General features: G+C 41.6%; 1 protein-coding gene across 2 annotated transcripts in view; it reads left to right on the top strand.

Moving 5' to 3' along the window:
• Positions 1-24,234, top strand: part of LOC139273124 (neurexin-1-like) — a 2,375,046-nt gene that overhangs the window by 1,716,054 nt on the left and 634,758 nt on the right. For both annotated transcript variants that reach the window (XM_070889537.1, XM_070889538.1), the window contains one exon: positions 6,610-6,791. In XM_070889537.1, coding sequence (XP_070745638.1) covers positions 6,610-6,791 — 182 coding nt within the window. The remainder of the gene's footprint in view (positions 1-6,609; positions 6,792-24,234) is intronic.

Here is a 24,234-nt window from a genome sequence, read left to right as displayed (position 1 = left end):
TTTCTTGCTGGATGTGGAAAATTTATCTGTAAAAGAAAAGTTTTAAATCTTAGAGGTCACCATGCCATGCAAAATAAGTAAAATGGTATATGAAGAATACCTGCTCATATGTACTTACTGAAATAGACTTGTTAGTTATCAGTTGGTCACCTCAATCAGCACAAGTAGATTGAATTCTCACATTGTCTTTCCTCCGTATTTGATTTACTTCATTTGCATCTTTTGTCCTTGACGAGGCAATCCATGTGGGGATATGGTTCCATCCAACGTCAGCAGCCATCACAACTCAACTTCATCATTCCTTGCCCAGTTTTATCACATGTTGAAGTACGATTCCAAAAATGGTGTGAGCCTTGCACAAGTGACCATTCTTTGTGCCCAAGTCTGAGTATCGGTGGGCTTATTCAACAGAAGGTGTTTTCACAGCCGAGCCTGAGCCCGATCCTTCTTCAATTGGTGCCCTCGTGCATACTTCAATAGGAGTTACTGAAAAGTGATCTGGAGCTGTAACTCTGCACAATGTTCCCCTTTCCAGCTGGAGATGTTGTAGCCACTAAACTATTGGTCCTGAATTTACGGTCGGAGGCATATCTTCGGAGTATGCCTCCGACCTGCAAAATATTTCTGAACTTACCTCCTGGCTCCAAAGCTACGGAGAGTTCAGCTCCTGGGCCTCCAGACATACGTCTGCGAAAAAGGCCCACAGATCCCAGCGACACAAGCAGCTTGGAAGCGACCCTGGGATCATGAGGGCCAGATCCTCTAATAAGAAAGGAGGATTCCATTAAGGAAAGGAATCCCCATAAACCCTAATGCAATCCTGAAGTAATGAAACAATTTAGACAACTGCAATAAAAATAAATGTTCTCATTTTCAAATTTAATGAAAAGTCTCTTCAATACTGCAAATACAATAAAAATTTAATTTTTTGAAAAATCATTTAAAACAATTTAATCAGGGTCAAAATTTGCATAAACTAATTTTAAATGTTTGTAGATTTTTAATTTTTAAATGTTTAATTTAAGATTTATATTAACCCTTATGTTGGTGAAAGCAGGCCCTATGTCTGCTTTTACCAAGTTTAAGGATTTCATGGCCATTTGCTGAGCAGTAGCTGGGTAACTAGCCACACTTTGTGCCAGCGAAAGTGAATTTCTAGTCGGTTGGGTAGATCTGTTAAGGCGAACCCTGACAGATCGCAAGTTCTGGGTTTACGCGCATATGCAGCGCATGCGGAAACCTAGAACTTGAGGGGTCTTTAATAAGGCTTACACGGCATACGCTGAGCAAATGTCATCATTGGAACCGCAAATTCCGGGCCAATGTTTTCTTTTCATATTTTCAGTCACTCAAAATGGAACCTGTGTTGAATTCTGAGAACATGACATTTTGGACGAGTATAAAGAAATCTTTGTTCCAAAAGTTTCTAGTTTGAATTCTTTTCAGATACCCAGGCCCCGATATTTACCCGGGGCCGTGAAGAGAGTGAGGGAGGGGAGGATTTCCGTATGGGAAACCCGGATGTACGGGATCCCGGATGCCCTGTTTCACGCCTGACAACCAGCTAGATTGACAGGCTGGCTGCCTGTTGGGCGGGGAAATAGCCTAGGAGCAGGTGCCAGTTAAGTAGGGGGTTGCAGTTGGGGGATGTGGGGTGGGGGAGTCAGAGATCATGGAGGGTGGGGAGCTGGGGGAGTAGAGAAAGTCGGAGATGGGGTGAGCATTCTGATATCATGGGGGGCGGGGTGGGGGGGGCGGTTGCGGGGGAGTCGGAGATTGTGGGGCTGCAAACAGGTTAGGTTGTTGAACCTGGAGGAAACACTTCCCCTCCTGGTCCACAAGCAGTACTGTAAGTGCAATTCCCTCGTGGGTCCGGACCTTGTCACCTCTTTTCCTGACGGAATTCCGGAGCCCTGGGAAGCCCAGACTCCTGTTAAAATGGAGGCATGCAGCCTCCTTAAAAGATTTCAGTGACAGACCACCTGAGAGTGGATTGGTCACCCGACCCTTGAGCCCCCCTCTGTTAAAACTGGAAGTGGGCAAGTTGGAATTGGGTTGGGGTTTGAGATTTAAAAAATGTTTTTAATCTCCCATCAGCATCCGACCCACTTGTCCTTTAGGGTCAAAATCTCTCCCACGAACACCCCATTTCTTCATTATGTACAGAGGAAAGCTCCCTTTACTCCAACAATATGTGTCTACCCCAATTCCAAAAGATGATCTTCCATTTCCCACAACAATCATGCTGTCGCTTCTCTGAGTGAGATTGTCAATTTAGTGCTGATTGTTGCTGAATTACTTTCATACTTTGGGCCCATGACTAATAAGAACTGGACCAAAACTATCCAGACTCATATATAGCCAGCAGAGTGAGGAGACTTTCACAACCACTCAGCCGAGGTTGGATTTGAAAGATCCTTCGGGTGAAAGGCAGATGCCCAACTCACTGCACGTGCCAAGTGCTCAGTGACCTGTTTATTCTATGCATTTTGTAAATTCTATTTTTGAGATGGACTTTGGCATTTGGTAGGAAATATTGTCAAAGTCTGCTTCCATTTAATAGCTTGAACTCAATTTTTGATGGTTCTTCACTAGGTTCATGAATCAGACATAAACAGCTCATTATTTTGTTTCCCTTTAGTGTACTGAGCCATAACATAACGTGGCGAGGTCAGAGCCGCAGCTGTTTGCCAACAGGGTCTACATTTGCTCCAAAACAAAACACAACACAACCTACATTGCAAACATTTGTGAATAGTGTTCTCAGGTTAGATAAAGTACAATGTATATAATATGATACTTTATCGGTAACTTATTTGCTATAGGCAAAAAATAACTAAGTCAATAAAAGACCTGTGCAATTGTTTTGTTTTTACATTTTAACATTTGGGTTTGATGGGGTGTGGATGGCATCAATGGCACAGAGCTGGCGTGCACCACAGTAGTGCACTGTGGAGTGGTAAGACATGGGTTATTTTCTGTTATTGGTCACATACAAGTGAAGAACTCTGGGGAGGTGCTGAACCAATGCAAAGCACTTCCCTTGAGGGATAACGAAAAATAGGAGGGTGAGTTGTCCCATCTCTGTCTCACGCACATTCAAGCAGCTGGCTAAAAGTACAAGGTTGTCTATCTGGTTGCCCTCTCAGATGGGGAATTGAAAATAGAATAGGGATCAATGAATTGGGCAAAAAGGTGTGGAAAATGCACAGAAAAAAGATGCAATTTTCACATCATTGTTGTAATTACTTTTCTCGGGTTACATTGCACAAAAATAAAACTCTGCAATTAAATGGTTCTGCAGGTTGGCATGAACTGTAATCTTTTGGAGTTTTGAAAAACATGATTATCCTTTACCCCTGTATCAACCTGACCATTAAATATTGAAGTAGAACGTCATCTTAATGCCAGTGTCCATGGGTCCAATAATCCGACTGGATGAAGAACATTTTTCTGTTTGTCATCAAATTGTAACACATGCAACATTTGCCAAACTCATGTCGGAGTGGTCCCATGCAAATGGTACAAATGGTTCTGGGGAGCGGGGAGGGAAGTGGAGCTGAGTCCATGATTAGATCAGCCACGATCTTATTGAATGATGGAGCAGGCTCAAGGGGACAAATGGCCTACTCCTGCTCCTATTTCTTATGTTCTTATGTACCATTATGTGGGATGTTTGAGGGCCAAGAGGAGCAAGGAGTCCTTGGGCCTCCCCAGCCCTGATATTACCTCTCCCTCCCCTGACTGCCATCAGCTAGACAAACACCAGCCCCCCCCTCCCCAATCCCCCAGTTACTTACCTTATGTAAGGAACTACTCCCTTGGGTTCCTGTTGGTGTGCCCGGTTCCCACCCCAATTCCCACTCACGCTGGCCGGCCCCGATGACGCATTTAAATCATTTCCTTTCTGTTGTATATGTATAATATGTCTTTAACTGTCTGTGATGCTGCTTTGCTGCTCCCGAGTTGGGTTGCTGTTTAAGGCTCAGAAATGCCCTGCACTTGCAATCTATTAGTTCTTGAATCTCCTGATCATTCACATCAAACCAGTCCTGGTGTTTCCTGGTTGAATGACCGAGCGTCTCCTTGTAGACACTGGTTATGGAGGCCTGGAGGACAGACCAAGCGCTGTGGACATTCTGCATCTCGTGGTCACCAAGGCACGCCAGGTTAGCTGTGAGGCGCTGACTGTAAAAGACACATGCAGACCGTGATCCTTACCAACGGATCCATCACAGACCCAATTCACGTCCGGACCGGGGTCAAACAGGGCTGTGTCATCGCCCCAACCCTCTTCTCAATCTTCCTCGCTGCCATGGCTCCACCTCACAGTTGATAAGCTCCCCGCTGGAGTGGATCTAAACTACAGAACCAGTGGGAAGCTGTTCAACCTTCGCCGTCTCCAGGCCAGGTCCAAGACCACCCCAACCTCTGTCGTCGAGCTACAGTGCGCAGACGATGCCTGCATCTGTGCACACACACAGGCTGAACTCCAGGACATAGTCGACATATTTCCTGAGGCGTATAAAATGCATGGGCCTTATGCTAAACATTAGTAAAACAAAGGTCCTCCACCAGTCTGTCCTCGCCGCACAGCACTGCCCCCCAAACATCAAGATCCACGGCGTGGCCCTGGACAATGTGGACCACTTCCCCTATCTCTGGAGCCTCCTATCAACAAGAGCAGGCATTGATGACGAGAACCAACACCGCCTCCAATGCGCCAGTGCAGCCTTCAGCCGCCTGAGGAAAAGAGTGTTTGAAGACCAGTCCCTCAAAACTGTCACCAAGCTCATAATCTACAGGGCCGTAGTAATACCCGTCCTCCTGTATGGCTCAGAGACGTGGACCATATACAGTAGACACCTCAAGCCGCTGGAGAAATATCACCAGCGATGTCTCCGGAAGATCCTGCAAATCCCCTGGGAGGACAGACACACCAACATTAGCGTCCTCGTCCCTCCAGGCAACATCCCCAGCATTGAAGCACTGACCACACTTGATCAGATCCGCTGGGCAGGCCACATAGTTCGCATGCCCGACACGAGACTCCCAAAACAAACACTCTACTCGGAACTCGGCCACGCCAAAGGTGGGCAGAGGAAACATTACAAGGACACCCTCAAAGCCTCCCTGATAAAGTGCGACATCCCCATTGACACCTGGGAGTCCTTGGCCATAGACCGCCCTAAGTGGAGGAAGTGCATTCGGGAGGGCGCTGAGCTCCTCGAGTATCATCGCCGAGAGCATGCAGAAATCAAGCGCAGGCAGCGGAAGGAGCGGCGGCAAACCAGGCTCCCTGCCCAGCCTTTCCCTCAACGACTATTTGTCCCATCTGTAACAGAGACTATGGTTTTCATATTGGACTGTACAGCCACCGAAGAACTCATGCTAAGAGTGGAAGCAAGTCTTCCTCGATTCCGAGGGACTGCCTATGATGATGATGATAATATATGTATGTTACCTGTACACTCAATGCACAGTTACATAAGACCACTGAATGTATCTTCACACTGTATACACTATGCCTGTACCACCAGAGGGTGCAACTGGTGGAGACCGAGGAGTCACCTGCACACTGCAGGTAACCAAGTATAAAAGAGAGTTCACCATACTGTACCCTCGTTCAGGAGCTGCAATAAATGGACTAAGGTCACAACAGTTCAAGGAGTTATTACTAGAGTGCTTACGGACATCGTACTTTTTGTCCGCCGGGTGCACCGCCCACTTCAGGCTCTCCACATGCCAATCCTGCACTGAATTCAAATGATCCCCCGATGTTTAGCTGTGGACTCCAAAGAGGAAGTGGGTTTAAAAAGAATGAATCGGTTGTCTGAAAGATTTCTTGGTTGATATAATCAACAAATGCAGGAAGTCGACATTAGCAATTATTTGCTGATAACATACATTATAAATCAGTACTGTGCGATCAGCTAATTTGAATCACTGTGTGGCACAACAACATATAATGAAAACAGAAAATGCTGGAAATCTCAGCAGGTTAGGCAGCATCTGTGGAGAGAAACAGAGTTAACGTTTCGAGTCTGTGACCCTTGAATACGTACTGTATTACTGATCAGAGGCATTTACATTCCCATCTGATTTAAATATCAGATAAGTGCATGATGAGGGATTTGCACATTCCTTGTGCTTTTGTTGTTTGGTGTTCTTCGGCTTACAGAACACAAACCCGATCTGCCTGTGGCATTCATAGTCCATTAGGTAGCCCGCCTGAGGTGACTTACTAACTCCATGTAGGAGTTGGATTTCTGTATGATAAATGGTTGGCGGTGAGTTACATATCAGCAAGCGAATCAAGTGGCTCATCACTTCATAAAATCTAACAATGTCAAGGGGACCCTGCAGTAGTTGTCATAGAATTTATTTTATGCAACACAAACTAAGCATAGCAGAAATTGCATGACATATTGCAGAATAATGCATAACAATTTATATGATGTATTTATGTATAATCTAAATTGTATTCAGGGATATTTTTGCACAGACTTTGATATAATGGTGACCTATTAATGGCTATATAAACTTCTCTGTTCCTATGCTGTATATTTAAAAGGCAACATTCTGAAAATACTGTTTTTCTTTTCCCAGCTGGCACAACATACATCTTTAGTCGAGGTGGTGGACTAATCATTTATACATGGCCCCCCAATGACAGACCAAGCACCCGAGCAGACAGACTGGCTGTGGGCTTTGACACACATGTAAAAGATGCCATTTTGGTGCGTGTAGATAGTTCTGCTGGGCTTGGAGACTACCTACAGCTTCACATTGTAAGTAATCAAATGCAACTTGAAAATAGTTTACACTAGACAAAAATTCCAGACAAGATTTGTTTTGCTAATTGGATTTTATTAAACAATAGTGACATGTTGCCAAGTTGAAATTAAGGAGTTCTTACTGTGTACTGAATTTAATTTATACTGCAATCTTTGAGAACTCAAAATAGTGTAAGATGGCCTCCCTCATGGAAGTCTTCTGAAGCTGCTTTTATATTGGTTTTGTGTTGTGCTGGAGCCACTGACACCTGGAACATGGCTCTCAGATGGGGCAATCTCAAAGTAAACTTGCCAGTTCACTAAAGCCGGCCATCAGTTAAAAATCAATCTTCTCAGTGACCAACTGAGTGAACCTGGCAAGTTTATTTTGGGGTTGTCACTGGCTGTGCGAGACCCCGTATGCCTGAAGCAGGCAGCACGAGTGCTGCACCAAGCAGCTCGAGCTACACTGCTATTTTTCTGTTGATTCATCGCAAAAAACATTTTGCATTGGCACAAAAGGAACAGTATAAATGTAGCTAAAATTCTCAGTAATATTGAATGACTAAAATAAAATTAAGGTGGATAATTCTCCCATTTCCAAATTAGTTTGGTTACACCTTTGGTCTGTATATACAATGCTGCAGTGAAACAACTAATTTTATACTAGCTTTTTTCATTATATCGATTTAATTCTATGAATAAAATAACACAATAGAGACAATTAGTTATTTTCCAAAGAATTCTTCAGATTAAAAGCCTGATCGCTGTACATCAACCAGTTCTGAAAATGAATTAAACAAATCATAATTTGGTTGTGGCTTGACAATACAGCGAGAATCGTGCGTAAAAAATTGAAGTTCACGTCAAATTACTGATTCTGTGTTGATTGCATCGACAAAGACAGCAGCAGTGCACCCTGTGAAGGAGCAGGGTATCATTGACAGCAGCTTCCGGATTTTTGCGTTTAATTCGGATGTGTGGACGCCAGAAGTTGCTATCGGTTTTATGGTGAATGCTGACAGTTTTGCTATCATGCCAACTGCATATTCAGGGTCAATAACTGTTCAGACATGCCACATGCCTGCACCCTGCAGTATGATTATGAAAATCAATCTGTCCATATATGAATTAAATTGGGAAAATTAATGAAGTTGTCCTGACCTGAAGATATTTAAATAGTAAAACAAAATTAATAACCAATAAAATGTAAGAAAAAGTTCATTGATTACTAAATTCAAGTATTGTCCAAGCCCTACACCTCTACTTCCCCACCCCAATTGGGAATTCTTTTTCTGTATCCTAATCACATTATTATAAAGCAATCTGTTTGAAATAGATATTTAATTTGTCGATAGCTATCACAGTGCATTTCCCATTTTTAAAAACTCATAAGAAATAAAGTGTACTATCCAGCCCTCATGTAAATGAATTTATATAAACTTGTCATATAACATTGATTTGGTGATGGAGAATTTCTGGATTTCTCTTCAAATATATTCAAATACATTAACATTCAACATAAGCATTTTTTCAAATATATTCTAGCCATTTCCGTCGAAGCAAATGGCATGGACTCAATAGTTAATAGAATGCCACAAGTTTCAAGGTATCCACACTCCCATATTTGTGCTTATCATCATGAAGAAGTGAAATTAAATATTGAAGGTGTCTTTTCCATAATACAATAACTAAATGCCACATAGGGTAGAGTCTTAACTGCATGTAAGAAATACTGAAGACAAACAGCACTTAAAGAGAAACTGCAGTTGTTACGAATATTCTATAACTTCACTGGCAGGGAATTATTTTGTCACTTTTAGAAAAACCACCCAAATGTCAAATCTAATTATCCACGAAGATTACCTATAATATAATTGCATGATGGATTTCATAAAGCATGCCTGACTAATTAATATAAAAGAATGTTACATCACTGTTTGCCAATAAAGAGATCCATTTTACTAACAGTGAATTTTACATTAACTGGTCACACAAATTGAAGATAGAAAACTGGTTAACTGGCAATGTGCATTTGTATAGTTATTCGGGCTACAGTAATGCATGAAACTGTGCACCAGAAATAAACCACAGTCAAGGGGCTCTATTTTATAGGTTCTGCATTGTAAATTTGTTTTATATTTTGTTGCATCATGGTTTTAATCAAAGCAGCTGTATTATTTTAGTAAACTGATGATGCTGCTTCTGACGCAGCAAATCCATCATCTTGCCCCATAACGCTGGGGATGGATAGCTGCTCTCCACAGCAATTTGAGACTCAAAACCTCCGAGAATTATTATTTTTAAAATGTTTGCAACTTTTTTGAGGAAAATATAGTACTGGTATTAAGATATGCATTGGTTTAAAATACTGAATCCAGCTCAAAATGATGGAATGAAATTCTCCTCTCTCTCATGGCTTTAAAGGCCCTTTGTAAAATAAGTTTAGAATAGTCGCCATCGACTTTGTAGCGGATGCAGGCACATGTCACTGCATTTTCCGTGATTTGGCATAAATTGGGTCACAATAGTGAGGCATTACTCTGCATTTAGTAATGCTGTATCTGACCTTGAACTGCTTGATGCTCACCGGGCGATAAAAATGGAGAAGCCATCCATCTCTCGCACTGACGTTCCTTATCTTGATAAAATCTCAAAACATAACAAAACTTTGAGTGAAGCTAAGAATTATGCACTTAAGGATCCTTTTGAAGAGGAATGTTTGTTTCTTTTGATTCATTCTGGGCTTTTTAATGTTGGGTAATTCTGTGGCATAGTGTATACTATCCTAAATGTTGTTGGGTTTTACTCGTTATTAGAGAAAAGAAAAAATATCATTGTGTTTCAAACCACTGGTTTAATGTGCAATTGTAATAATTGTTATTGCCTTAAAATGCCTCAATAGTTATTTCATATTGGTGTTATAACACTAAGGAAAAAACAACTGTTGGTAATGGATGTAAAATTAGGTTAAAACAAATGGGCTTCATGTGTTTAAACAGTTTAAGTACACAAAGTTTTCCTCAGTCTTATCATAAATGAATAGTAGGCAGCAATGTTCCAAGTTTTGTTGCAAATTATTTATGGTGCTTATATATACAATTATCAATGCTCTGGTCAAATTGTTAGAGGTTATTGGTGGTGATATACCCTGGAATTATTTGTGCTCTTGTGCTCGCAAGACTTGTGTTCTGCTTAATGATCTAACAGTACAACATCGCTTAAGTTGTTGCTGTGCTATTTAATTGCATATATTTGTGTCAGTGTCTGCAACCGACCTCACTCGGGCAGCATTAACTCCCTCGCACTGTTATCATGGGAGACTAATGTTGTTTGGTTTTGCTTTAGATTCTCTCCATGGAGCAATTCATGTGAGCATTCCAAGTGCTGTTTTCCTGTTCTCTAATTGCTTGTGTCACTGAAAAACACCTGGGCCTGGAGTTTCCACTAGTGTTAGCAGCACAAGCCGGACAAAATCGGCCAAACCAGCACAAAAGATTGCAGAAACTCATGCGCAAGTTACATCAAACATAAACTGAGTTTCTGTTATCTTTAAAAATCATTTTGCCCGAAGCTGGCCACTCCCACAAAACTAGCCACACCCCCAGATCAAAATAATGAGGACGACGAGTATTGGCCGATTGCACCCATTTGAGGAGAGTCCTCAAATTGCGCTCATTTTCTTAGGTGAACAGACACTAGTAGGCATGTTTTAAAAGGTTTAGCATATTAAAAAATATTTCATTTACTGAGAAACTGACTAGTGCATACAAATGAAACTAGTAAATAGTTCAATACAGTTCTTTTTAAAGTCATTTTCAGTGATTTAAAATCAGGTTACTCACAGGATGACTAGACACTCGTGGTACAAATGCTTATTTTTTCCATTTTCAGCTGTACTAATAAAACTGCACCAGATTCCCACTCTGAAATACATCAATAAATATTTTTTAATGCGAAGAAAAAGATTACGGTCTATTACACTGGTTCATAGAAGAGTTTACATTTGTGATTATGCAAATGCATTTTAGTAGAAATTTGAACTGTAACTGAACCAGCACAATTTCGAGTGCAATTTGCGTCCAATTTCCCGATTGTGCCCAAAGTGGCAGCTCTACCCCCTGATATACATCCAAGCTAAAGTAATCTGCTTTTAAACTTTTTTAAGAATTATCCCGAGAAGTTTGGAATTTGATCATTTCATATAGCTTTTGGCTATTCAGTCTGTTCTAACCAAAGAAATTGAAGTGAGTGGGAAGTGAATTTTTTCTAATTGCATTTCAAGGATTTTTGCTTTTCAAATTTACATCATGTTTTCCCTAAAAAGGATGTTGAGAGCATTGTGCACACAGCTGCTTAAAAGCAAAATAAGCTCATTTCAACCTGACCACCACTTTGATACTGAGCATTTATTCCTTTGAGTAAATGCCTTTTTAGCTGTGACAAACATGTTGAACTTTTTCAAAGGAAGTGCTTGAAAATAATGCACCTGTCTAAGTTGATAGTTTTAGACTCATGACTTTGTTGCAAGATTGATGATGGTGGAGATGGTAGAAAAAAGTAATCAGTTAAGTCCAGTCTTTGATTTAAGTGGATGTTTCCTGAAGAGATTGAGTTGGTCTATGAAAATAGACTCAAGCCTAATCTGATTAGTTCATCCGAAAAAAAGCTACCTTGCTGTTCCACGTTGTTCATTATTCAGGTCCCACTGAAGTCAAAATTGTGGTATAAGCAAAAAATGTAACTATAGAACGTAACATGTTTAATTTAGGTCATCAAATGTGAGGAGAGATTAAAGCCTTTGGCCGTGAAATTCGGTGCACAGTTGCGAGGCGGGAGTTTCTGTGCACAGCGCGGAAGTCCCGCCACACGACCTATATTCAGGTTACCGCCCCCGACAGGAAGTGGAACGCAAAATATTGCATTGCACTTCCTCAGTGGGGCAGGAGCGGGACGCAAAGCTTCCGTGAAGTTTGCAGTGCTGCACGGTGGGACGCATAGCACTGGTGCGTAGACAGATCCTTCTCCTTCATTAAAGGGGAGGGCCAAGCTGCCAACTCTGTGGTCATCCCTGGACCACTAGGGAGTGGGATGCCGTGGCAGCAGCCCAGCACAGAAGCGGAGTGCCCGGCTGCAAGATCGCGGCACGGACCCCGCGATCGACTCGCAAGAAGGCCGATAAGTCGGCCATTTTTTATTCCTTCCCCACTTCCCCTTAATTATTGCCCACGGCAGCTTCAGGGGGGGCGACAGAACTTTCGCTCTGGGACAAAAATGGTCACTGCGCACGGCGATGCCATCATCACCACCGGCGCAGCAGAGCGGGGCACTACTGGTTACTGTAGCCTGTGGAATTTCGCGGGAATCGGTAGTGGTGCCTTACCCGGGCGAAAACATCCCGAATTTCTCCCCCTTTGAATATTTGTGCACTCAAACTGAAAATGCAAAAATGAATAGTTATTCCAAGAATATCTGAGACATTTTCTCCAAAAATATGAAATAAAATGCATGGTATAGGAAATCGAATGTTATACAGGGGGTTATCTCGAGTTTCTCGGTTAGAGAGTGAGCTATAATCAGTATGTGTCCGAGTGGACGGTATGATATATTTTAGGGTGTCATAGTGAAGGTTTGGTATTCTATGAATTTAGAATTTTCAATGATTCTGCAACAGATTCAAATTTTATTTTATACTCATCAATAAAATATTTATAATATATAATTTCATGCTTGATAGCCTTTCAAATTTAAAAGAAGTGGAATAAGATAGAATGGATGGGATGAGAGCAGGAACCAAAGCTCTAAGTTGTAAACAAAGCTTTTAATTGCATAAGAATAAGATATGAGCATATTAAAATAAAACCTCCTATGGTTATTACTTCAGTTTCTGGCATTTATAATATTTACATTTTCCTACCAGTAATTGATGCAGTGTGAAATGCGAAGATTGGAAATGTTGATATCTGAAATAGTTGCCATTATATGTTTTTATGTGATAATATTCTAGATCTTCTACTGCTGAGATCATTGGCTAGACCTCAGCAGTAGTCAAATTGTGAGGTGTAAGCTTAAATCACAGCAGTACGAGTTGAATGGTAAAATTCTAGTCCCACCATTAAAGTCTTAATCTTCTCATTTATGGTCACAACAATCGGAGAAAAGTTGTATTAGTTATCCCAAAGCAGTATCACAACATTCACACCAGATTAACCTTCCATTCAACATTGGCTAATGTTCTTCTGATAACAGGGATAACTAATATAGCCATCTTTCCATACTAAATTTCATTCGAGGTTTATGAGCAGATGTGAATTCTGCTACTGCGTCATCAATGCTTTTGTATACATTATCTTTCAAATGCAAGATTTAAAGTTTCTCGTCCTGCAAACATCCACTCATACTTGTGAGCTTTCATCTTGATGATACCCACTATACCATTTTCTGATAGGTGTCTACTAGCTCAAAGCGCAAGAGAATTACTACTAACGCTGCCTCTACAAGATCCTGCAAATACACAGGATGGATAAATGCACCGAAGGCAGTGTTCTTGATCAAGCTAACATCCCCAGCATCGAAGTACTGACTACACTCGACAGCTCCGTTGGGCGGGCCACATCGTCCGCATGCCAGACACGAGACTCCCAAAGCAAGCACTCTATTCGGAACTCCAACATGGCAAGCGAGCCCCAAGTGGCCAGAGGAAACTTTTAAAGGACACCGTCAAAGCCTCCTTGACAAAGTGCAACATCCCCACCGGCACCTGGGAATCCCTGGCCCAAGACCACCCTAAGTGGAGGAAGAGCATCCGGGAGGGCACCTCGACTCTTGTCGCCAAGAGCATGCAGAAAACAAGCGCAGGCAGCAGAAGGAGTGTGCGACAAACCAGTCCCACCCACCCTTTCCTTCAACCACTGTCTGCCCCGCCTGTGACAGAGACTATAATTCTCACATTGAACTGTTCAGTCACCTAAGAACTCAATTTTAGAGTGGAAGCAAGTCTTCCTCGATTTCGAGGGACTGCCTATGATCTGATGATTTTCTGATTACCACTATTTCAGTTTATCAAGTCGCTGACATCATCTTCATAAGCATACAGTCCGCGTCGTTTGATTTTTGATGACAGCCTGTTCTGAGTCAACTCGAGGGATGTAGAAATGTGGGGATGATATTGTGCTACTAGATGAATTGAATTGATTTACAACATATTTCGACATATCAGACTCAATGGCTGTTACAGGATGTCTGTATCACTGTCATTTAAAAATAAGCATTGTCCAGTGTCAATAGGTCTTTAATGTGGAACTAATTATTATTGACATTTATTTAGTGTTGAAACACTGGATAATTCTGGTACTATTGATGACTCCTGCAGGTAACATCAACATACTGCTTGCCCCCACACATTTCCTTTTCTTTCCCACACTGCACATCATTTTATGACCAATAGTTCGGGCAGATAATCTGATCCTCGTTCTCTGCCAATGTCATTTTTGAGCCAACTAATGGAGAGAATAATATAAGTTTTCCTCCCCCTCCAATTTTCCTTTGTATTCATCATGTTTGCTCATTTTTATTTTAAAAACAGGCATTGCAGTAAATCATTCATTTAGTTCCGAGTTCCAGTAACCCAGATACATTTTCAACAGTTTTATAAATGAAGCAAAAGCAGTTTAGAAAGAGAGAGAAAATTGTTGTTACAATAGTTTATTAAAAAATAGATTATATTAAAAAATCATGGAAATTGACACTGATTTATTTCTGTTTATAAAATGCAACTTTTTACTGACCCAAATATTTTGACATAAGTCACCTTATTATTTTAATACATTGTATATAAAAAGCTGAGAAAAATCCCTAGTGGATAAAATACTGTAGCATGTAGCGATTCATCTACATTAGGCACCCTAGATCTCTCACAAGTGTGAAACCCTTCGAAATTGAGTCTGCAAAAGCAGCCATGTATATATATGCATTTCAGTGATAAAGATTTAATGGGCCAGAATTTGCTGGAGTGGGGCATCTCGTGGCGTGCCGAGTTAGTTAGAATTGTTTTTGCACCCTTCAGTTCAAAATCTTTTTGCCCTGTAAGTTGCTGGAAGTGCCAGCTGATAACTGTGTGGTCAGGGCAACAGTGCATCTGGGACCTTGGTGAACAACAGAACCAACACTGTATCTCCTTAACCAAAGGGATTTAAGAATTGAAAAATAAACAGAGAAAGGACTGAGAAGGAGGGCAAATTAGAATGGGTGAATTTAATGTCAAATCAGGTACAGAAAGATAAATAAGGAGAGGGAAAGATAAATAAGGAGAGGGAAAGAAATCTTGGATTAAGAGAGAGAAAAAAAAGAGACAGAAAGGAAAAGTAAGACATTTCAATTTCAATTTAAAATTTGACATTTAAAATCTCAAACAACAAATCACTATCTGAAAGAATGAGATTTTCCGCTTTTATTTGTTCACTTTCTGGGCCAGAAGTTCATTTGGCAATCATTAGCAATTATCACTTCACTAAAAGGTTACCTGCATTATTAATTACTAAACTTAAATTTCGAGTTTAATGGGCAATTAATGTGTAAATGCAGCAACTTCATGTAACTCACAGGAAGATTAAGGGCAAGATGATGTTTTTGCAAAGCTAACAAAGTGGCGCAAATTGGCCACAAACTTACGCCGATTGTGAAGGTAGCAGGACAGGTAGATAAGGTGGTTAAGAAGGCATATTGGATACTTTCCGTTATAATCCGAGGCATAGAATACAAGAGCGGGAGGGTTATGCTTGAACTGTATGAAACACTAGTTAGGCCACAGCTAAAGTATTGCATGCAGTTCTGGTCACCACATTACAGGAAAGATGTGATTTCACTAGGAAGGATGCAGAGGAGATTTAGAGTGATATTGCCAGGACTGGAGAGTGTTAGCTATGAGGAAAGATTGGATGGGCTGGTGTCGTTTTTTGTATGAGAAAGGATTCTTTTCATCTCATCATTTGAAGATGCTTGTCTTTGGAAAATTGATAGTAATTGTGTAAAGGGCAGAGAGGAGATAGAATTCCTGAAGTGTGTTCAGGAGAACTTTCTTGATCGGTATGTTTCTGGCCCAATGGGAAAGGTGGCATTGCTGGATCTGGTTCTGGGAAATGAGAGGGGTCAAATGGAGCAAGTGTCAGTAGGGGAACATAAGAACAGAAGAAATAGGAGCAGGAGTAGGATATTTGGACCCTCAACCTGCTCTACCATTTTATAAGATCATGGCTGATCTGATCATGGGCTCAGCTCCATTTCCCTGCCCGCTCCCCATAACCCTTTATTCACATCGCTCAAAAATCCGTTTATCTACAGCTTAAATATATTCAATGACCCAACCTCCACAGCTCTCGAGGGCAGAGAATTCCACAGATTTACAACCCTCTGAGAGAAGAAATTCCTTCTCATCTCAGTTTTAAAAAGGCAACCCCTTAGTCTGAGTCTCTGTCCCCTAGATTTAGTTTCCCCAATGAGTGGAAATATCTCTCTGCATCCACCTTGTCGAGCCCCCTCATTGTCTTATATGTTTCGATAAGATCACCTCTTATTCTTCTGAACGCCCATGTGTATAGGCCCAACCTATCTTCATAAGTCAACCCCCTCATCTCTGCAATCAATTAAAATTTGGTTGCTGGGGGTGATGATGCACTCCAGTCCCTTCGGCGCCCACCTTTCGCAGCAGGCCATGAGCATACCGGTGGACACTGCGTGCTCCATCTCCAGGGACACCCTGGCTTGGATGTAACTGCAGAAGAGAGGCAGGCAGTCAGGCTGAATGGCCGCCCGCTGCCTGGACTGGTTGATGGCCTCCTTGGCCATGCCCAGGAGCAGTCCTATGAGGAGGCCTTCCTACCTGCCCGCTCCCCTCCACACAGGGTGCCCAAAGATCAGGAACTTGGGACTGAAGTGTAATCAGAATTTGAGGAGCAGGCCCTTCAATTAATGGAATAGGGGCTGCAACCTCGCACACTCTACATACACGTGGAACACGGATTCCTTAGACCGCAGAAATTACAGATGGCCTGGGAGTCCGTGAACCAATTTAAAAACCGATTGCACGGGACTGCTCCGTGCAACACCCTCCAGGCCAAGTCCCCAATAAATAAAGGGAGGACTCCCACATGCTAACTTTTTGTGTTTCATGCACCAGGACCCCCAGGTCCCTCTGCTCTGCAGCACTTTTCAATTTTTCTCCATTTAAATTATAATTTGCTTTACTATTTTTTCTGCCAAAGTGGATAACCTCATTTTCCCACATTCTACTCCATCCGACAAATTTTTGCCCACTCACTTCGCCTGACTATATCCTTTTGCAGATTTTTTGTATCCTCACAATTTTCTTTCCCACGCATCTTTGTATCATCAGCAAACTTGGCTACATTATACTCAGTCCCTTCATCCAAGTCATTAATATAGATTGTAAACAGCTGAGGCCCCAACACCGATTCCTGCGGCACCCCACTGGTTACTGTTTGCCAACTGGAAAATTATCCATTTATCCTGATTCTCTGTTTTCTGTTAGTTAGCCAATCCTCTATCCATGCTAATATATTACCCCAAACCCCGTGAACTTTTATCTTGTGCAGTAGCCTTTTATGTGGTACCTTATTGAATGCCTTCGGGAAATCCAAATACACCACATCTACTGGTCCCCCCTTATCCACCCTGCTCGTTACATCCTCAAAGAACTCCAGCAAATTTGTCAAATATGATTTCCCTTTCATGAAACCATGCTGACTCTGCTTGATTGAATTATGCTTTTAGGGAACAGTGATCATAGTATCATAAGGTTTTGATTAGCTATGGAAAAGGACAGGGAGCAATCTAGAGTAAAAATACTTAATTGGAGGAAGACAAATTTCAGTGGATTGAGACTGAATCTGGCCTGGATAAATTGGAATCAAAGATTGGTAGGCAAAATGGCAGTGGAACAATGAGCGATTGAACAAGGGTGCAACTAAAGTCAGAGGTAGGGCAACTAAAGTCAGAGCTCCCTGGATAAGGAAAGAGATAGAGAGGAAGATGAAGCAGAAAAAAGTGTGTATGACAGGTGTCAGGTTGAGAATACATATGAGAATCAGGCTGAATATAAAATGTTCAGAAGGTAAATGAAAAAGAAAATAAGAGGGGCGAAGAAAGAGTATGAGAAGAGATTGGCAGCTAATATAAAATAGCTAATATAAAAGGGAAATCAAAAGTCTTCTAAAGGCATATATATAATAAACGGGTAGTAAGAGGAGGGGTAGAGCTGATTAGGGACCAAGAAGGAAACCTTGCGCATGGAGGCAGAGGGTATGACTGAGGTATTAAATGAGTATTTTGCATATGTCTTCACCATGGAAGAAGATGCTGCCAAAGTCATAGTGAAAAAGGAGGTAGTGGAGATAGTGGATGAGATAAAAATTGATAAAGAGGAGGTACTAGAAAGGCTGTCTGTACTTAAAGTTGATAAGTCGCCAGGACTGGATGAGATGCATCCTAGAATACTGAGGGAAGTTAAGGAGGAAATCGCGGAGGTACTGGCCATAATCTTCCAATCCTCCTTTGATATTGGGGTGATGCCAGAGGACTGGAGAATTGCAAATGTTACACCCTTGTTCAAAAAAGTGTGTAAGTATAACTCCAGCAACTATAGGCCAGTCAGTTGAATCTCAGAAGTGGGGAAGCTTTAAGAAACGATAATCAGGAACAAAGTGAACAGTCATTTGGACAATTGTGGATTAATTAAGGAAATCCATCATGGATTTGTTAAGGGCAATTCTGACAGTTTTTTGATTGAGTTTTTTGATGAAGTAACAGAAAGGAGTAATGAAGTTGATGTGGTGAACATGGACTTCCAAAAGACGTTTGATAAAGCACCACATAATAGGCTTGCCAGCAAAGTTGAAGCCCATTGAATAAAAGTGACAGTGGCAGCATGATACAAAATTGGCTAAGTGACAGGAAACAGAGTAATGGTGGAAAGTTGTTTTTCGGACTGAAGGAAGGTATACAGTGGTGTTCCCAGGAGTCGGTACGAGGACCACTGCTTTTCTTGATATATATTAATGATTTGGATTTGGGTGTACAGTTTCAAAATTTCAGATGACCCAGCATTTAGAAGTATAGTGAACAGTGAGGAGGATAGTGTTAGACTTCAAAAGGACATAGACAGACTGGTGGAATGGGCGAACACGTGGCAGATGAAATTTAATGCAGGAAAGTGCAAAATGATGCATTTTGATAGGAAGAACGAAGAGAGGCAATAGACTGATCCTGTGCCTGTTATATTCTCAACCAATTGGCTTTGACATTCCCCACAAACCAATGCATGAAGAGAAAGGCTTCATTCTTTTTTATCAATATGAGAGTCAATAGGAAGTTATTAAAAGGAACATCTAATATCATATTCCAATTTGTTTCAAAGTTTAATTTTTGCAAGGCAATGCCTTTTGTTAAAAAAAATGCAGCTGAAATTGATGACAAAAACTGGTGGATCTGTTGGATATTTAATTTCCTAAAATCTATTTTTAGCCAAAACAGAATGAATTTAAAATGTTCCCATTGGCCCCAGCTGAATATTCAGAAGCAACTCCAAATAAAATTGCCCTGTTGTAGAAGGGAATCAGCAATGCTTGGTTTACAACATTTAAACATAGAAAATAGGTGCAGGAGTAGGCCATTCGGCCCTTCGAGCTTGCACCGCCATCAATATGATCATGGCTGATCATTCAACCTCAGTACCCCACCCCTGCCTTCTCTCCATACCCCTGATCCCTTTAGCTGTAAGGGCCACATCTAACTCCCTTTTGAATATGTCCAATGAACTGGACTCAACAACTTTCAGTGGCAGAGAATTCCATAGGTTCACAACTCTCTGGGTGAAAAAGTTTCTCCTCATCTCGGTTCTATGTGGCTTATCCCTTATTCTTCGACTGTGTTCCCTGGTTCTGGACTTCCCCAACATCGGGAACATTCTTCCTGCATCTGACCTGTCCAGTCCCGTCAGAATTTTATATGCTTCTATGAGATCCCCTCTCATTCTTCGAAATTCCAGTGAGTATAAGCCTAGCCGATCCAGTCTTTCCTCATATGTCAGTCCTGCCATCCTGGGAATCAGTCTGATGAACCTTCGCTGCACTCCCTCAATAGCAAGCACGTCCTTCCTCAGATTAGAAGACCAAAACTGCACACAATACTCAAGGTGTGGTCTCACCAAGGCCCTGTACAACTGCAGCAAGACCTCCCTGCTCCTACACTCAAATCCCCTCGCTATGAAGGCCAGCATGCCATTTGCTTTCTTTACTGCCTGCTGTACCTGCATGCCTACCTTCAATGACTGATGTACCATGACACCCAGGTCTCGTTGCGCCTCCCCTTTTACTAATCTGTCAACATTCAGATAATAATCTGCCTTCCTGTTTTTGCCACCAAAGTGGATAACCTCACATTTATCCACATTATACTGCATCTGTCATGCATTTGCCCATTCACCTAACCTGTCCAAGTCCCCCTGCAGTCTCTTAGCATCCTCCTCGCAGCTCACACTGCCACCCAGCTTAGTGTCATCTGCAAACTTGGAGATATTACATTCAATTCCTTCGTCTAAATCATTAATATATATTGTAAATAGCTGGGGTCCCAACACTGAATCCTGCGGCACCCCACTAGTCACTGCCTGCCATTCTGAAAAGGACCCGTTTATTCCCACTCTTTGCTTCCTGTCTGCCAACCATTTCTCTATCCACGTCAATACATTAGCCTCAATACCATGTATCTTAATTTTGCACACAAATCGCTTGTGTGGGATCTTGTCAAAAGACTTTTGAAAGTCCAAATACACCACATTTACTGGTTCTCCCTTAGCCACTCTACTAGTTACATCCTCAAAAAACTCTGGAAGATTTGTTAAGCATGATTTCCCTTTCATAAATTGATGTTGACTTGGACCGATCCTGTCACTGCTTTCCAAATGCACCGCTATTACATCTTTAATAATTGACTCCAGCATTTTCCCCACCACCGATGCCAGGCTAACCAGTCTATAATTCCCTGTTTTCTCTCTCCCTCCTGTTTTTAAAAAGTAGGGTTACATTAGCTACCCTCCGATCCACAGTCCATCGAATGTTGGAAAATGATGACCAATGCATCTACTATTTCTAGGGCCACTTCGTTAAGTACTCTGGGATGCAGACTATCAGGCCCTGGAGAATTATAGGCCTTCAGTCCCTTCAATTTCCCGAACACAATTTCCTGACTAATAAGGATTTCCCTCAGTTCCACCTTCTTGATAGAACCCTCGATCCCCTAGTATTTTCGGGAGGTTATTCGTATTTTCCTTAGTGAAGACAGAACCAAAGTATTTGTTCAATTGGTCTGCCATTTCCTTGTTCCCTATTATGAATTCATCTGATTCTGACTGCAAGGGACCTACATTAGTCTTCAGCAATCTTTTTCTCTTCACATATCTATAAAAGCTTTTGCAGTCAGTTTTTATGTTTCCTGCAAGCTTATTCTCATACTTTATTTCCCCCCTCCTAATTAAACCCTTAGTCCTCCTCTGCTGAATTCTAAATTTCTCCCAGTCCTTCGGTTTGCTGTTTTTTCTGGCCAATTTATATGCCTCTTCCTTGGATTTAACACTTTCCCTAATTTCCTTTGTTCGCCAGGGTTGAGCCACCTTCCCTTTTTTATTTTCACGCCACACAGGGATATACAATTGTTGTAGTTTATCCATGTGATCTTTAAATGTCTGCCATTGCCTATCCACCTTCAACCCTTTAAGTATCATTCCCCAATCTATCCTTGCCAATTCATGTCTCATACCATCGAAGTTTCCTTTCTTTAAGTTCAGGACCCTATTTCTGAATTAGCTGTGTCACTCTCCATCTTAATGAAGAATTCTACCATATTATGATCACTCTTCCCCAAGGGGCCTCGCACGACCAGATTTCTAATTAATCCTCTCTTGTTATACAAAACTCAGTCTAGGATGGCCTGCTTTTTAGTTGGTTCCTTGACATATTGGTCTAGAAAACCATCCCTTATAAACTCCAGGAAATCCTCCTCCACAGTATTGTTGCCAGTTTGATTAGCCCAATCAATATGTAAATTAAAGTCACCCATGATAATTGCTGTACCCTTATTGCAAGCATCCCTAATTTCCTGTTTGATGCCATTCCTAACCTCCCTATTACTGTTTGGTGATCTGTACACAACTCCAACTAACGTTTTCTGCCCTTTGGTATTCCGCAGCTCTACCCATATAGATTCCACATCATCCATGCTAATGTCCTTCCTTACTATTGCATTAATATCCTCTTTAACCAGTAACGCTACCCCACCTCCTTTTCCTTTCTGTCTATCCTTCCTGAATATTGAATACCCCTGGATGTTGAGTTCCCAGCCTTGGTCACCCTGGAGTAGTGTCTCCGTAATCCCTTAAAAGGAAAGTCTGAATTTTATTTCAAAAAGGATTCATAGAATCATAGAATGGTTACAGCACAGAAGAAGGCCATTCAGCCTGTTGAGCCCATGCCGGCTCTCTGCAAGAGCACTTCAGCTAATCCCACTCTGCTGTCCTTTCCTGGCAGCCCTGCAATTTTTTTTCCTTCAGGTAATTATTAAATTCTCTTTTGAAAGCCACAATTGAGTCAGTGCATTCCAGATCCTAACCATTCGCTGCGCAAAAAAGCTTTTCCTCATGTCGCCTTTGGTTCTTCTGACAATCACCTTAAATCTGAACATAACTGAAGTCCTTCATCCCTGGAATCATTCTAGTAAATCTTTTCTGTGCCCTCTCTAAGGCCTTCACATCCTTCCTAAAGTACAGTTCAGGCTGAACCAGTGTTTTATAAAGGTTCATCATAACTTCCTGCTTTTGCACTCTATGCCTCCATTCATGAAGCCCAGCATCCCGTTAGCTTTTTTAACCGCTCTTTGAACCTGCCCTGCCACCTTCAACGATTTGTGCACATATACCCACAGGTCTCCCTGTTTATGCACCCGCTTTAGGATTGGGGCCCAATTTTCCCCAAAGCTTTTTTTTGGCGTACAAAAGGGCTTGCCGGTCCCACTCTCCCGCCCGACCCTGGCCCCCGAATGGCCTCCCGGTCGATGCCCCTCCCCTATCCCAGGCCGAATGGCCTCCTCCCTCCAAGTCCCCACACCTAACTATACCAAAAGGCTTCCCACCCCCCACCCCACTTCCCCCTCTCTCTTACCTCTCTTGCTGCTGCTGCTGTCCGGGCATCTGCTGCACTTACCTGCGCCGATTTCCTTAACTCTCCAGAAGGTTTTTCTGCAGAGGCCACATACGCTGGCCTGAGAAGAACTGGAACTCTCAGCTGGCCAAACTTGCCGAACTGACCAGAATTGGTGTGGGTGGCAGGTTATGCCCCCTTTGGCTGAAAAAAAACTTACCTAAAAAAAATTGTAACTAATTTGAGTTACGCTGGTGCAAATTGATCGGGGAAACTGTTTTTTTTAAACTCAGGCCAAAAAAAGCAGCCTGCTCAAAAAAAACGGCGCAAGCCACTGGGGAAAATTGAGCCCTGTAATAGGAGTTTCTGGAATATTAGGTCAGTGTATTACTGCCATGTTATGTTTAATACTTTATTATAAATAGTAATTCTGCTGCATTATGCTGTATGAAATCTCTTGCTTAAAATGTACATCTAGCCTTTCAAGTGTAAATCCACACCAATGCTTTAATAATCAATAGGAAGTTAAGAGTCTCTCTTTTAATGTTCACATTTCCTTCTGTTCCACTGAAGGCTGATGGTGCGTCTGTGAAAATCCTTATCTCAGTGATTGATTTTTGCTCCCAATCAGCATTCACTTCACGTTTTACCATATTCTTCTGAAGGCTAATGGTGTGGTCCATGAAAATCTTCCACATGGTAATTGATTTCTGCGACTAATATTCCATTTGTAGGAATCCGTCTCGACATTTAAGATTTTCACAGGCCACACAATTAGTTTTCAGAAAATCATGGTGAAATGTGGACTGCTGAGAAAGGGACTTTTATTGACTGGCATATTAACTGGCAAATCTTTACTGCATGGAGGATAAGAGAAAATAATATTAGAAATCTGAAACAGAAACAGAACATGCGGGAAATGCATAACCGGTCTGTTGGTAACTGAAAGGGAAATATAGGTTAACATCACTTCAGCAACAGGTACTTGCAAAGTACACTTTTTAACTTAAATTTTAGAAAATTTTAAAGTAACTACCTCCAGCTTATGATTTGTTGCTGATAGTATTGATTTGAAAATATCACACTGTTTCATCTGCTATTTTTATTCAGCTGAAACTAACCTGAGTCAAAGAACTTGCCTTATAGAGCACCTCATATCCTGAGGACATCCCTAAGTGCTTCATAGTTGAGGGATTTTTTTTGACATATAGTTACTGTTGTTCTGTCAGCAAAAACGGCAGCCGATTTGTGCA

The sequence above is a fragment of the Pristiophorus japonicus genome, chromosome 9 (assembly GCF_044704955.1).
Source record: "Pristiophorus japonicus isolate sPriJap1 chromosome 9, sPriJap1.hap1, whole genome shotgun sequence".
Taxonomy (NCBI): Eukaryota; Metazoa; Chordata; class Chondrichthyes; family Pristiophoridae; genus Pristiophorus; species Pristiophorus japonicus.
The sequence above is the reverse complement of the archived record's forward strand: the minus strand, read 5'-3'. Positions and strand labels throughout refer to the sequence as shown.